This window comes from Echinops telfairi, unplaced genomic scaffold (genome assembly GCF_000313985.2).
Source record: "Echinops telfairi isolate 266 unplaced genomic scaffold, ASM31398v2 ScPeMD7_7475;HRSCAF=8513, whole genome shotgun sequence".
In the NCBI taxonomy this organism is placed as follows: Eukaryota; Metazoa; Chordata; class Mammalia; order Afrosoricida; family Tenrecidae; genus Echinops; species Echinops telfairi.
In genome coordinates this window covers 27918656-27930680 of record NW_022111379.1, presented here as the reverse complement: position 1 = coordinate 27930680, position 12025 = coordinate 27918656, and the positions used below count along the sequence as shown (strand labels likewise).

Genomic DNA, 12025 nt, shown 5'->3' with positions numbered 1-12025 from the left:
TCACACAATGATGGTTTTTGTTCTTTGGTGTCTGCTACCTGATCCCTTCAACACCTCATGTTCACACAGGTTTATGTGCTTCTTCTCTAATGACAAAAAGGAGGTGTCATCAGCCTGCAACACAATTGATAGGTTGGGCCTTAACCCTATCCTTACTGAGGCGTGTCTACCCTAATCCCCTTGGGCTTTGTCATGCCATAGGCTTTTTATCCACAACTCTTTAAACTTCAGATCAACCAGCCCATTCTCATCTCATCTGTAGTGCCTGTGAACCAGGTCCACAAATGTCAGTGGCCAGACTCAACTTATCTCTCCATTGCTGAACTTCTCCACTTCCACCCAACAAGTGGACCTAGGTAGTCACCTAGTAGGAATCTCAGGTTGTCTGCAAGTTCCCTTCAACCTTCAGTCCTAGAAGGGAGAATTCTCTCATGAGCTCAGAGTTTTCCAGCTTAGGCTCAAAATTCAAAAAGTCAAAATCACATTTTTTTCCCTCCTGCAGTCCCTTAACAGGTCTAGTTGCATGCTTTTGCAAATGCAAATGTTCTGGCACTTAAAGCACTCCAAACAAAAACCCAAACTCACTGTCATTGAGTCCATGCTGACTCATAGTTATCCTTTAGAACAGGGTAGAACTATCCCTGTGAATTTACAAGACTGTAACTCATGGGAGTCAAAAGCCCTATCTTTCTCCTGTGCATTAGTTGATGGTTTTGAATTGCTGAGCTTGCTATTAGTAGCCCAAAGCATAACCACTATGACACCAGGGCACACTTCATTTGATAACACGCAAATCCAATCCTCTCTTCTCTAAACTATACCATTTGTGTGTAATATGGCCATAGACCTACAGAAGGATACAACAAGGGCCAGGTCTTCTGTCATCCATTTGAATAGGTAGGAAGGCCTTTGCCTTAGCAAAGTCCAAGAAGCATTCTTCCCCACCTAGCTAGGATTTAATATCCATTACATTAATGTTCACCATTTCAGGTAGGCATAAACAAAGACAGCTTCTGCGAATCAAAAATTTCACTTCCAATGCCCTTTCCAGATAACAACTGAGTAAACTATAAGGCCATAAATTAACTCCTTGGTTATCCAAAGGATAAAGAAAGTCCAACTCTATCTGATTGCCATGAGGAAGAGGTCAGACAAATTAAATATCCATCTTCATGATTTGTTTTTCTAGAACCCCATTCTACTGATACCACGTGGTGTTAGGCTAGGTTGTCTAGAGAAACAAAACCAGTGACTCTTGTATATGTGTAAAAAAAAGTCTTATATCAAGAGGCATCCCAGCTCAGTCCAACTCAAATCCAGAAGTCTGATGCTACACGAGGTCCTCTTCAGACTCATGGAGCTGGAGGCAGGTGATGCAGGAAGATACAGCAGCATGCTGGAAGAGCACATGCCAGTGCATGCAGATTTGTGCGGATCCAGAGTCAATGGAAACATGACCGGGCACCTACAGCTCTCTGGGTCATACAGCCCACGTGGGGCGCTCTAGAAGCAGGCAGAAAGCTGAAAAGGGAAAGCGCAGAGAGAAAAAGGAACGCTACCAGTGTCTCTCACTCTTACACAAAAAGGCTTATGACACCAAGGAGGTGTCATCAAGCTGCAACCTCATTGAAGGTTAGGCCCCACCTTAGTCCTTTATTCAGCAGTGTCTAGTTGACGTAATCCGTAACAATCACATAGACTTTAAAACCTATTATATAGACACGTTAATCAAACATCCTGATAGACATAAAGACCAATGGATTAAAACTGAGAACCCAGAAATACCTGCTTTTTGATATAGGACTAACACACATTAAATGGTGCAGAGTAGCCTTTTTAGTAAATGGTATTGGAAGAATTAAGTCGCCATCTGCAAAAGGAAAAATGGGACCCACACTTCCCCTTGTGTACAAATACAAATTTGTGGTGGAAGAAAGACCTGTGTGCTTCACCTCTATTGTATTGTTCTGACTTCTGCTTTGAGGCAGAGAATGTTCTCTGCTTTTAAGAACTCGTGCAAGTTCATTGGGCCCACCTGGATAATCCTATCTTATGGCTCATAACCTTAATCACAGCTGCAAGTCCTTGTGGGATATAAGGCAATATTCATGGGCTCTGAGAGGTAAAGGTTTTGCATCTTTGAGGGCCATTATGCAACCTACACACCTCTCCCTCCCTAAACCTAATTGAGTGACCATGAATGGTGATTCCAAATCATGATGTAGATATCTCTGGTTCATTTTTGGTATATTTCTGCCAAAACCTGAATGTGTTTGGACACTTTCAGACCTTCTTGTATCTGTGGCACACTTAGTGTTTGGTTACCAGTCAAACCTACAGCTCAGTACAGGGGCCAGATGCTCTGGGGATTCTTGAGCCTCTGCACTTTCTTAGTTAGAGGACCTTCCCCAGCTCACCTCCTGCACATCTATTTATGTGTCTTCAGTAAAATTCAGAAGAGAGGAAGACACCAATATATAGATTAACTCTCCCTCCACAAAGTGAAAAAATGAGGACTGTCCTGGGGTAGTGAGGATGTCTGCCCTGAGCTGCCCACACAGTCTGCTATCCACGCAGGGCCCCTAGAGGTTGGAGAAGCAAGAGATTTGCCTGCAGGTGTTGGATCACAGGATGGCAGGATCAGCTTGTACGAGTGAGGGAGAGTCCATAGAAATTACTCAGCCGCTGGTCAGTAGTGAAGGGACATCAGTAACCATCCTCAGGCGTTGCTAATCTCCTATTTTAAGAAACTTTGGTGCAATTCGCTTTTAAGCTGGTTTTTTTGTTCGTTTGTTTTCTGTTTTCAGCAATAGAGTTAGGTAGAGGCACGCCAGTTAGACCGGACAGTGATTCTCTAGGAGGCTGTGAGACTGATTGCAGAGGGCTTGAGGATGACTGGCACTCCTTCGGTGGAGACATAAGGAAAGAGGAAAACCTGGGGAAAGGCTTTGCTTAGCGAGTGAGGATGTCTGTTCAAAGCTGCTCCTGGCGTCTCCGATCCACTCCGGGTCTTACACCTTCACAGACCTAGCCAATCATTACTTCGCTGGGGACTCATCATGTTAGTACCATTCTGCTGAAAATTCTGTGGCAGCTTGACAAGCCAGCACATGGTGTATGTAAACCATTCGCTCATCATGAAGATTCTGGAGCTGAATTTAGTTCAGAAAAGTATGCTAATTTTAAGTTGGGTTCTAATGTGGAAAAAGCTATGTGATTTTGTTGTTAGGTGCCATTGTGTTGCATCTGACGCATAGAATGACACACGGCTGTGCCCTGTGCCACCCTCCCAGCCCCTCCTGTTTCAGTCCATTTCTGCAGGCACGATGAAAAGTCCGTCATCTCGCTGAAGGGCTGTATCTTTCGTGCTGACCTGCACCTTTACTGGACACGATGACCTTCTACGGAGACTGATCCCTCTTGATAGCATGTCCAAGTACATGCATGAGCTAACTTTCCTCATCCCTGCTTCTAAGGAGCATTTTGGCTATATTTATTTCAAGACAAATTTGTTCATTCTTTTTTGTCAGTCAATATTCTTCTCCATTACCATAATTTAAATACAACAGTTCTTTTCTCTTCCTTATTCATTGTCCAGTTTTCACATGCATTTAAGATGACTGAAAATACCAAAGAATGAGTCAAGTACCACTTAGTCTTCAAAGTTAGTTTTGATTTTCAATTCTTCAAATAGAACCTTCACAGTGTGTGTGCCCAATACAATATGTTCTTTGATTTCCTGACTGTTGCTTCCATGTACATTGATTGTGGATCCAAGTAAACTGAAATCCTTGACAACTTCAATCTATTCACCATTTATAGTAATGTTGGCTTTTGATCTAGTTGCGAGGATTTTTTTCCTTTAAGTTGAGAATCGAGGTGTAACGTATGCTCAAGATTGAATGGGTTTTTTTTCATCAAGTGTTTCAAGTCCTCCACGATTCTCCACAACAGCAAGCAAAATTGTGTCATCCGCATATATCGGGTTGTTAATACGTTTATGTCTTCCTGCAATGTTGATGCTGTGGTCTTCTGATAAGAGAACTTCCCAGATTATTTACTCAGAAAACTGAGTTAATCAGTGTCGGAATAGAATACAACCCAGATACACATACTTCCTAATTTTAAACGAGGCAGTATTACCAAGTCAAATGACTGCCTCTTGATCTATATAGAAGTTCCCCGTGAGGAAAATTACATGTTACAGATTTCCCATTCTTCACAATGTTATCTATAAGGAGTTATATTATATTTTCAAAATAACCGTGTAGCCCTGACAAAGGAGGAAATGTCACTGCTTGTCTGGAGTAGGTGGCACCTAACCTACAAAGGTCAAGGAAGTCTTTGTTGGTTTCACTAGGATAATTTGGTCACTTCATACATCAGAAAAGGAGACAAATTTACCTCTAGAGAAAAATAGGTCAAAATAGTTTCAAAACAGTGCGTAGTTCAAGGAAGTAGTTACAAAACCTAAGTTAACATCTTTAAAGACATTTGTACTTTGATTTTCTTGTCTTTAAAGACGACTCCATAATGTGTCATTTCACTTTGCAATATTGCCACTTATTTATCTAATCTCCTGAAACAGATTTTCTAAATTACAAGCTAAACCCTCTAAGCAGTAGTGAAGCCTCCAAAATTACATTTTTCAATAAAGCAAAGCGCTGGGCTTGACAGATGTATAATTTCTTATAATGTGTGATATAAAGGTAACGCATAAGCTTGTTCTGTGTTTACATATGAAAAAGCAGCTTTAATTGCGTGCTGGTTGTCTAATGCTTATTGTCTTCTAATTAGGTGGATGCTCATGGAAATATTCTCTTAACGTCACTGGAAGTTCACAATGAAATGAATGAGATAACAGGAGGTGTTGGTGACACGAGGAATTCAGCAATCTCCTTTGACAACTCAGGAATCCAGTACAGGAAACAAAGCATGCCCCGGGAAGGCCATGGGCGACACATGGGGGACAGAAGCATCTCACACAAGAAGACTCATCTACGAAGGAGATCTTCTCAGCTCAAAATAAAAATTCCTGATCTAACCGATGTGAATGCCATAGACAGATGGTCCAGGATCGTGTTTCCATTTACTTTCTCTCTTTTCAACTTAGTTTACTGGCTGTACTATGTTAACTGAGTGACGACTGGATTTTTCAAAGACTTCATTTAACACTGAGTGAAATATTACTCTGCCTGTCAAGTTTTTATACCTATACACACAAATACACACAAACACATGCATATATACATACGCAATTGTATATATATGTGAACTTTCTCAGCATATATATAAAATACATATGTATATGAGGATGTATGTGTATATGATTATACACACGGATGTAAATGCCCATGTGTATACAAAACAAATACACATACATATATACATTTTGCAGCTATGGACAATTCAACACAGAATGCATATTAAAGAGAGTCAGTTTTCTTTTCTTTTTTAATTGAAAGGGACAAGTATCACCTAAATATTATGCTTTGAGAATGAGGATGTGAAACATAATATCCTAAAATGTTTTTTTCTTATTATAAATTAGATTTTTTTAATTCAAAAAAATTCTTAATCTTTAAAATCTCATACAGTGGCATTACTAGTTTTAAATGATTCACACACTTCATATCTTCTCTCAGTTTAATAAATGGAGACTTCTTTGACTTTTTTAGTAAAAGAGATTGTTTTCATCAGGCATAGTTTTTCTGTGACCATTTATTGGAGAAGGTGAGTTACTGACATTGAGCTCACCTACTGTCTGGGACATAGATAGAGCCTGTGTTGATGTCTGAATATCCATCTTTTGAGAACCTATCATTTTATTAGAAGTACTTTAATGTACCATGATTTTTTGGTTTGGTGACTTGGAATGGATTCAATTTACCTGTCTTATAAGAACACAGTAGCACATTTTGACAATGTTTCATTGACATTTTAGTCACAGCAAATGTGCTCTCCATCTTGTTTAAATTTTCAGGCCTGATATCTAATGGACAGCATAGGAGTCTCAGGTTAATTGCTATTCTAAGGTAAAATCATTTAGGATGACTTCCCCTTATATTTATGTTATCAAGCATTCTTACAACATTGTATGTTACTATAAAACGTATTTGCATAATATGCATATATATATGTATACTTACAAAGATTTTGTTTCTTATGCTTGCTCTCATGGCAGCATGCAATGTCATATTTTTCTTTATGTGATGGAATTACTTTCTGTTACCTAGAGTTAAAAATGAAGAGCTAAGACACTTTTACTATTCAACTTCCAAAACAAAGAGACGTTCTCATGCCTTTATTTATGTATCTGAATCATGCCATAAGCACATTCAATTCTGCCTAGATTCACTAAGACACTGCAGGAACATGACTAGTACATACCATGTATCACCCCATGACCCATGACCCTTCTCTTGAGGCAAAGGAGAGCCACTGACAGCAAATACAGTCATGTTTGGTTCCCTCTGATCCACAGCCTCGTAATATTTGGACTTTTTAAAGCTTGTAGAAACAAGACAAGGTGCACTGGTTTCATAGACGCAACCTTAACTTACTATTTAGATGAGATCTTTCTAAAGAAAAAAAAGAGATGATATATTTTTTGTAAACAATATTTCTATCACAGGCATCCATCAACGGAAATGACTCCAGTTGTGCAAGCAGATATCACAGTTAAGCACTTGGATGAGAAAAAAGTAAAATATGAAGAAAAGAACTGCTAAATTAATATTTTATCTCCAAATGCCCCATATGCCCCCACCCTCTCTGTTCTATCCAAAACAAATGACAGAGCCTTGTGTGACACTCTCAGGGCGGGCACCACCTGCCCATGTACGCAGGGACCCTAGAGGATGCTATGGGTATGGACAATCACCAGGAACAATCATTCCACTTTTTAATTTGTTTGTTTTGGGTGGTAATAACAATCATTTATTTGTGGGATTCCCTAACAGTTCAAGACCCACCATCAAGCTAATCCTACCCTTTCCCTGCCTTCATTCCTATATTTCCTCAAAGTCTTTCTAAGAGCTGCTCTCTGGTTTCTTTATTTGCTAAAGACTAACCAGTCATTTGCTATTGTTTGGCTCATCTCTGACAATTGTTATGGGTAACACTGGGGGATTCTCAAAGTTAAACTGATTTGGAAAAAGCTTTGTAAGTGGCCTTATCATTGTTAACATGTCGGGGGGAAACAGACATCTGTGAAGCCCTTAGCCCTTTTACTACTTCAGGTATCTTTTTTCTGCATCCAGGTATTCAAGGTGTGCACTCCATTTGCAGAAGAGGGTCTTCAGAAATGCACATGAACTTGGACAAGAGTAGTGAATAGATGGATTAGTGTACAGTTTATACTATCGTGGCATTAATTCTTTCTGGGGGGAAAAAGTGACCCAAAAATATTTCCTGATGCATAGTTGTTCCCAAACATCACAAGTAGCGACCCCATGAGACTCAGAGAGCTGTAATTCTACTTTCCACAGTTTTCTGGATATACATTTGCATGGTACAGTCATAATAGCTTTTGAGCTTTTTATATGCATTCGGCACCAAGATTGGGATCCATGACTTTGTAGACACGGCAGTGAAGTTAACGTAATGCTACCCTATAAACAGTGTTTGTTACTACACATGCATATACATTCACACATGACCAAGTACATACATATATATATTCTGTAAAAAAAAAAAAGACAAAAAAAGAATTTTTTTGAGATCCTTGATAGGTGTTTGCTTTACACCATTTGAGAAGTCAATTACTTTTACTAAAATTATTTTCTACCGTCTCCACTTAAAAAGAAACAGAACTTCTGACTGTGCTAACAGGAAAGTTTGGTTCCCCATTCTATAAAAATGGTCTTTCAGTGCTCCACAGTATTTTCCTGAGTCAGGAAGTGAGCCATATCAATGAGTTGTGAAACCAGATCTCTAACAGCAAGATGAGGTGGCTGATACGTCCAGAACTCTTGAGAAAGGCGTGTAAGATGTAATTTGGGATATAATGGGATTTGTTCGTAACCTTTGCAAGTAATAAAAAGGTAATTTCTAGGTAGTCTTTCAAATAATGCTTCACAGTGGCTCATATGTACAGAAGACTCTTAAGACACAAAAATTTCAGTTTTATAATTATACATATTCAGATATACTTGAGATAATTCAGGAGCTCAGCTACATAACTGTTCAAATGGAAAGACGTAAAATGCAAGTAATCTTTAAAACACATGTCATTTCTGCTCACTAACCCTGAGATTTTAGAGGAGTTTTTCTGTCAATACCATGAGGCATTCATTTCTTTGACTCCAAATGTACTAGGAAGCACATCATGATAATGTCCCTTAGTGTTTTAAAACCACTGGTACAACTGTAATATCATATTTTTAACACCAGCACCCAGGACATTTGGCATACTAAGACAGTCACATAACAGGTCTTTCTCTCCTGTTCAACCATGAACAATATCATCTCAGAGCTAATGCCGAACAAGTCCGGGGCTGGTTTTAAGGAGATGGGAACATTACAGCTGTCGCTGTCGCTGTTCCATCTCTAGTAGATGACATTGTTGATGCTCGTCCTGCAGTGATGTGGGTTAAAAAAGAATGTGTCTAACTGAATCTCCTGGCTTGAAAGTAGATGTGATATCATAATTCTTACTTTTGCTCTCCACCGAGAAACCAGTTTCTACTTATGGCCATTTTGTGCAAACAAAACTGAACAATTGGTAAAGTATGTTGTTACTCTTTTGAATTTGACTCTGGCCTTTAGTGTGAGCGATCAGCCATGCTAACATTGGATCTTGGGGCAAAGAGCTGCCTGAGTGAATTAACTTTTTCTAGCTTGTGTGATTTGGATTGATTATGTATTCTATGGCACTGAAAGTGCCATTATTTCCTGAAATACGAAATTACCAAACACCTAGGTAAACAATGACCTCCCCGAGAGTGGCTCACAATAACATGCCTCTCCCTAAAGCTGATGTATTCTTGTTATTTTTTTCTCATATTTTTACTTCACAAGTCAGTGAATGTATTCAAGGTAAGTACAAGGTTATTTAAGTAGGGGTAGATGATTGCTGTCATGATCAATTCCCATGTTGATTTCATTTCATTGTAAAAATAAATTACAATCCAATTTTGCTTAAGCACATTGATGTAATATTTTGGTATTGTTTGACATGGAACAAAACAGAAAAATTGAGTGATAGATATAATATGAAAATTGTTGATGAATGAAATCAAATTTATTAAAAAAGGACTAACTGAATTAAATGTGAAGACTGATTTTTTATCTTCTTCTTGGGCTATCTGCTGCTCAAATGGTGCAGTTATATTAATTCAAGGCACATCCAGTGGTATATGTCTATATGGATCATGCTAAGAAGAAATAGAAACAAGGCCAAGTGGAACAAATGTGAACACCAGCTGAACTTTTCAAAACCAGGATTTATTCAGAGAAATTCCCACTTGTCCCTCCCTTCAAATAAGCACTGTAAGAGGTTTAAAAAAATTGTTTTCATTGAAGTCAAAGAATGACCTCTGGTAAAAATGATACTAATTCTCACCTTGTTTTAATTTAATAAAATAAAGCAATTTGTCTTATTTATTATTCTCCAGTGAGAAAGTAATTAGCACTACCCAAAAAATGTATGAATCAGTGAGTAAATGAATGAAGGAATGAATGAATTTAGATCTTCAGGCACCGCAACCCAAATGGAACTTATATTGAAAAATACAAGGGTAAGTTCAGTATTGCTACAAAATCCGTTTTAGAGCTTATTCCCTTGTCTAATGTGCTGTCCAAAACATTTCCCAGGTTGCGGCGTCAAGTTTCACTCTTTTGATGAAGCTTTCTGATGTAATAAATGTCTTACTAGGATGTTCTAATCATATATTTTATCTTGTCTGTGTGCACATTTCTGTTATGTTTGGTAGTGTATTTATTGCCAGAATTGGAGCTTTTAAAACCTAAAAGCCCCTATTTTCTCATGATGGGCCCTATCACTCTGGGGTTTACATTTAGAACTGTAATCCATCTTAAGTTCATTTTTGTATATGGCGTGAATCATGTGTCCTTTCTCATTCTTCTACAGATGGAGATCCAATTTTGCCAGCACTGTTTTTTGAAAGACTGTCTCTTCCCCATTTAATATTTTTATCCCCTTTGCAAAGATCAGTCATCTGTAGTTGGATGGATTTATTTTTAGGTTCTCTATTATGTTCCATTGTTCTACATATATGTCATTGTATCAGTACAAGGCTATTTTGATTATTGTGACTGTGTAATAAGTTTTTATGTTGATAAGTGGACAAATATTTAAAATCTATAGATAACCACAGCACCTCAACAAGACTAAGACGGATAATCAAATTAACAATTGTCAAAGAACATGAACAGACAATTCACCAAAGAAAACATCCAGATGGCCAACTAAATATATGAAGAAATGCTCACGATCACTAGGCTCAAAAAGATGCAAATCAAAATAACAATAAGAAAAGTAAGGGTTAAAAAAATCAGAAAATAACAAAAGCTGAAGAGGGTGCAGAAAAATGGGAACTAATTCACTGCTGATTGTATTATAAAAATCACTGTGGAAAGTGACATGGTGCGACCTCAAATAACTGAAATAGAAATTGCGTCTGGCCAACCAATCCCTTTGCTGGGTATCCACCCTAAAGAATTCAGATCCGTTTATGAACAGGCATTTTATAGTCATATTTATTGCAGTTATTGTTCACAGCAGCAAGAAGATGGAAACACCCTAAAGATCTCCCAGTCGAAGAATGGGTAAAGAAACTTTAGTGCCTGCACACAAAAGAATACTAAAAACAATTGCTAAAAACACTAAGAACATGGCTAAAAACATTATACCACAAATCACCTCGTGGCACAGGGAGATATGTTCTGCTGAGTGAAATTAGTCAATCATAATAGGACAAATATATATGTAAATACACTAAAACAAAAAGTTTTCATACAAAAGAAACCAGACTTTGATGGCTACCAAAGTGGGAAGGGCAAGAGAGGGAAAATGAGGAAATAAGTGTAAGCTTAGACAGATGTTAACTTGGGTGAAGGGAATGGCAATATTCTAAAGGAAGGAGAAGAACCGAAAACCTGGTTCACAATTAAAAATTATTTTTAATTATTTATTTAAATAATTTTAATATTTAATTTGTTTTGTAAAATGTATTTATAAAATTTATAGGTAATATAATTATAATTATACACATATAATAAAATTTGTGTGCTAGGTAAAATATTCTAATATATCATATGCATTATATACTATATGTAATAAGGTTAATTTAATACGTGGTGGTAAATAATATTTAAATTAAATTATTTTTTAATTATTATCAAACAAAATATATGTATACATTTCTGAAGGCAGTAACTCCATTTCTCTAGCCCTTCTCCAAATGACACGCAGGTCTTCAAGTTACACTGCTCCAAAATGGCAGTTCTAACATCTCTCAAGGGACTTAAGTTATGTTTCATTTCAAGATTCTATGAGTTTGGGGAACAAAAAGAAGTCTGAAGGAGCAAAGTCAGGTTTGTCAGGTGGGTGAGGTAAGGTTTCCAGATAAAATTCATGTACAATAGTTCTTGCTACCTTCTGAAAATGAGGGAGCCACGGTGCGTTGTCATAATGAAAAACATTCCTCAGCACGACTTTCCTGGGGTTTTTTATTCAGTGCAGTTTTCCGTTTTCTTAAAACATCTTCATAATAAATCCTTGTGATCACTTATGTCCATTATGAAAATCTTTCAAGATTACTTCTTTGAAATCCCCCTAAGAAACCGCAGCAATGACCTTATTAATTGGTGCCTTGAGTGTAATTGACCCAGTATTCCCTTCACAAGCCACTAGTTTTGTGACATCTTTTTTTTTAAATCATGTTATTGGGGCTCATACAACTCTTATCACAATCCATACATACATCAATTGTGTAAAGCACACTTACACATTTGTTGCCCTCATCATTCTCAAAATTTGCTTTCCGCTTGGCTTCCTGGA

The 12025-nt window shown here is 37.7% G+C and overlaps 1 protein-coding gene across 1 annotated transcript in view; it reads left to right on the top strand.

Moving 5' to 3' along the window:
* The window catches only part of GABRB3 (gamma-aminobutyric acid type A receptor subunit beta3), a 127760-nt gene extending 118488 nt beyond the window's left edge, over positions 1 to 9272 (top strand). The window contains exon 6 of the mRNA XM_045285690.1: positions 4798 to 9272. Within this exon, the coding sequence (XP_045141625.1) occupies positions 4798 to 5139 (342 nt within the window). The 3' untranslated portion in view covers positions 5140 to 9272. The remainder of the gene's footprint in view (positions 1 to 4797) is intronic.
* Positions 9273 to 12025: the final 2753 nt, after the last annotated feature.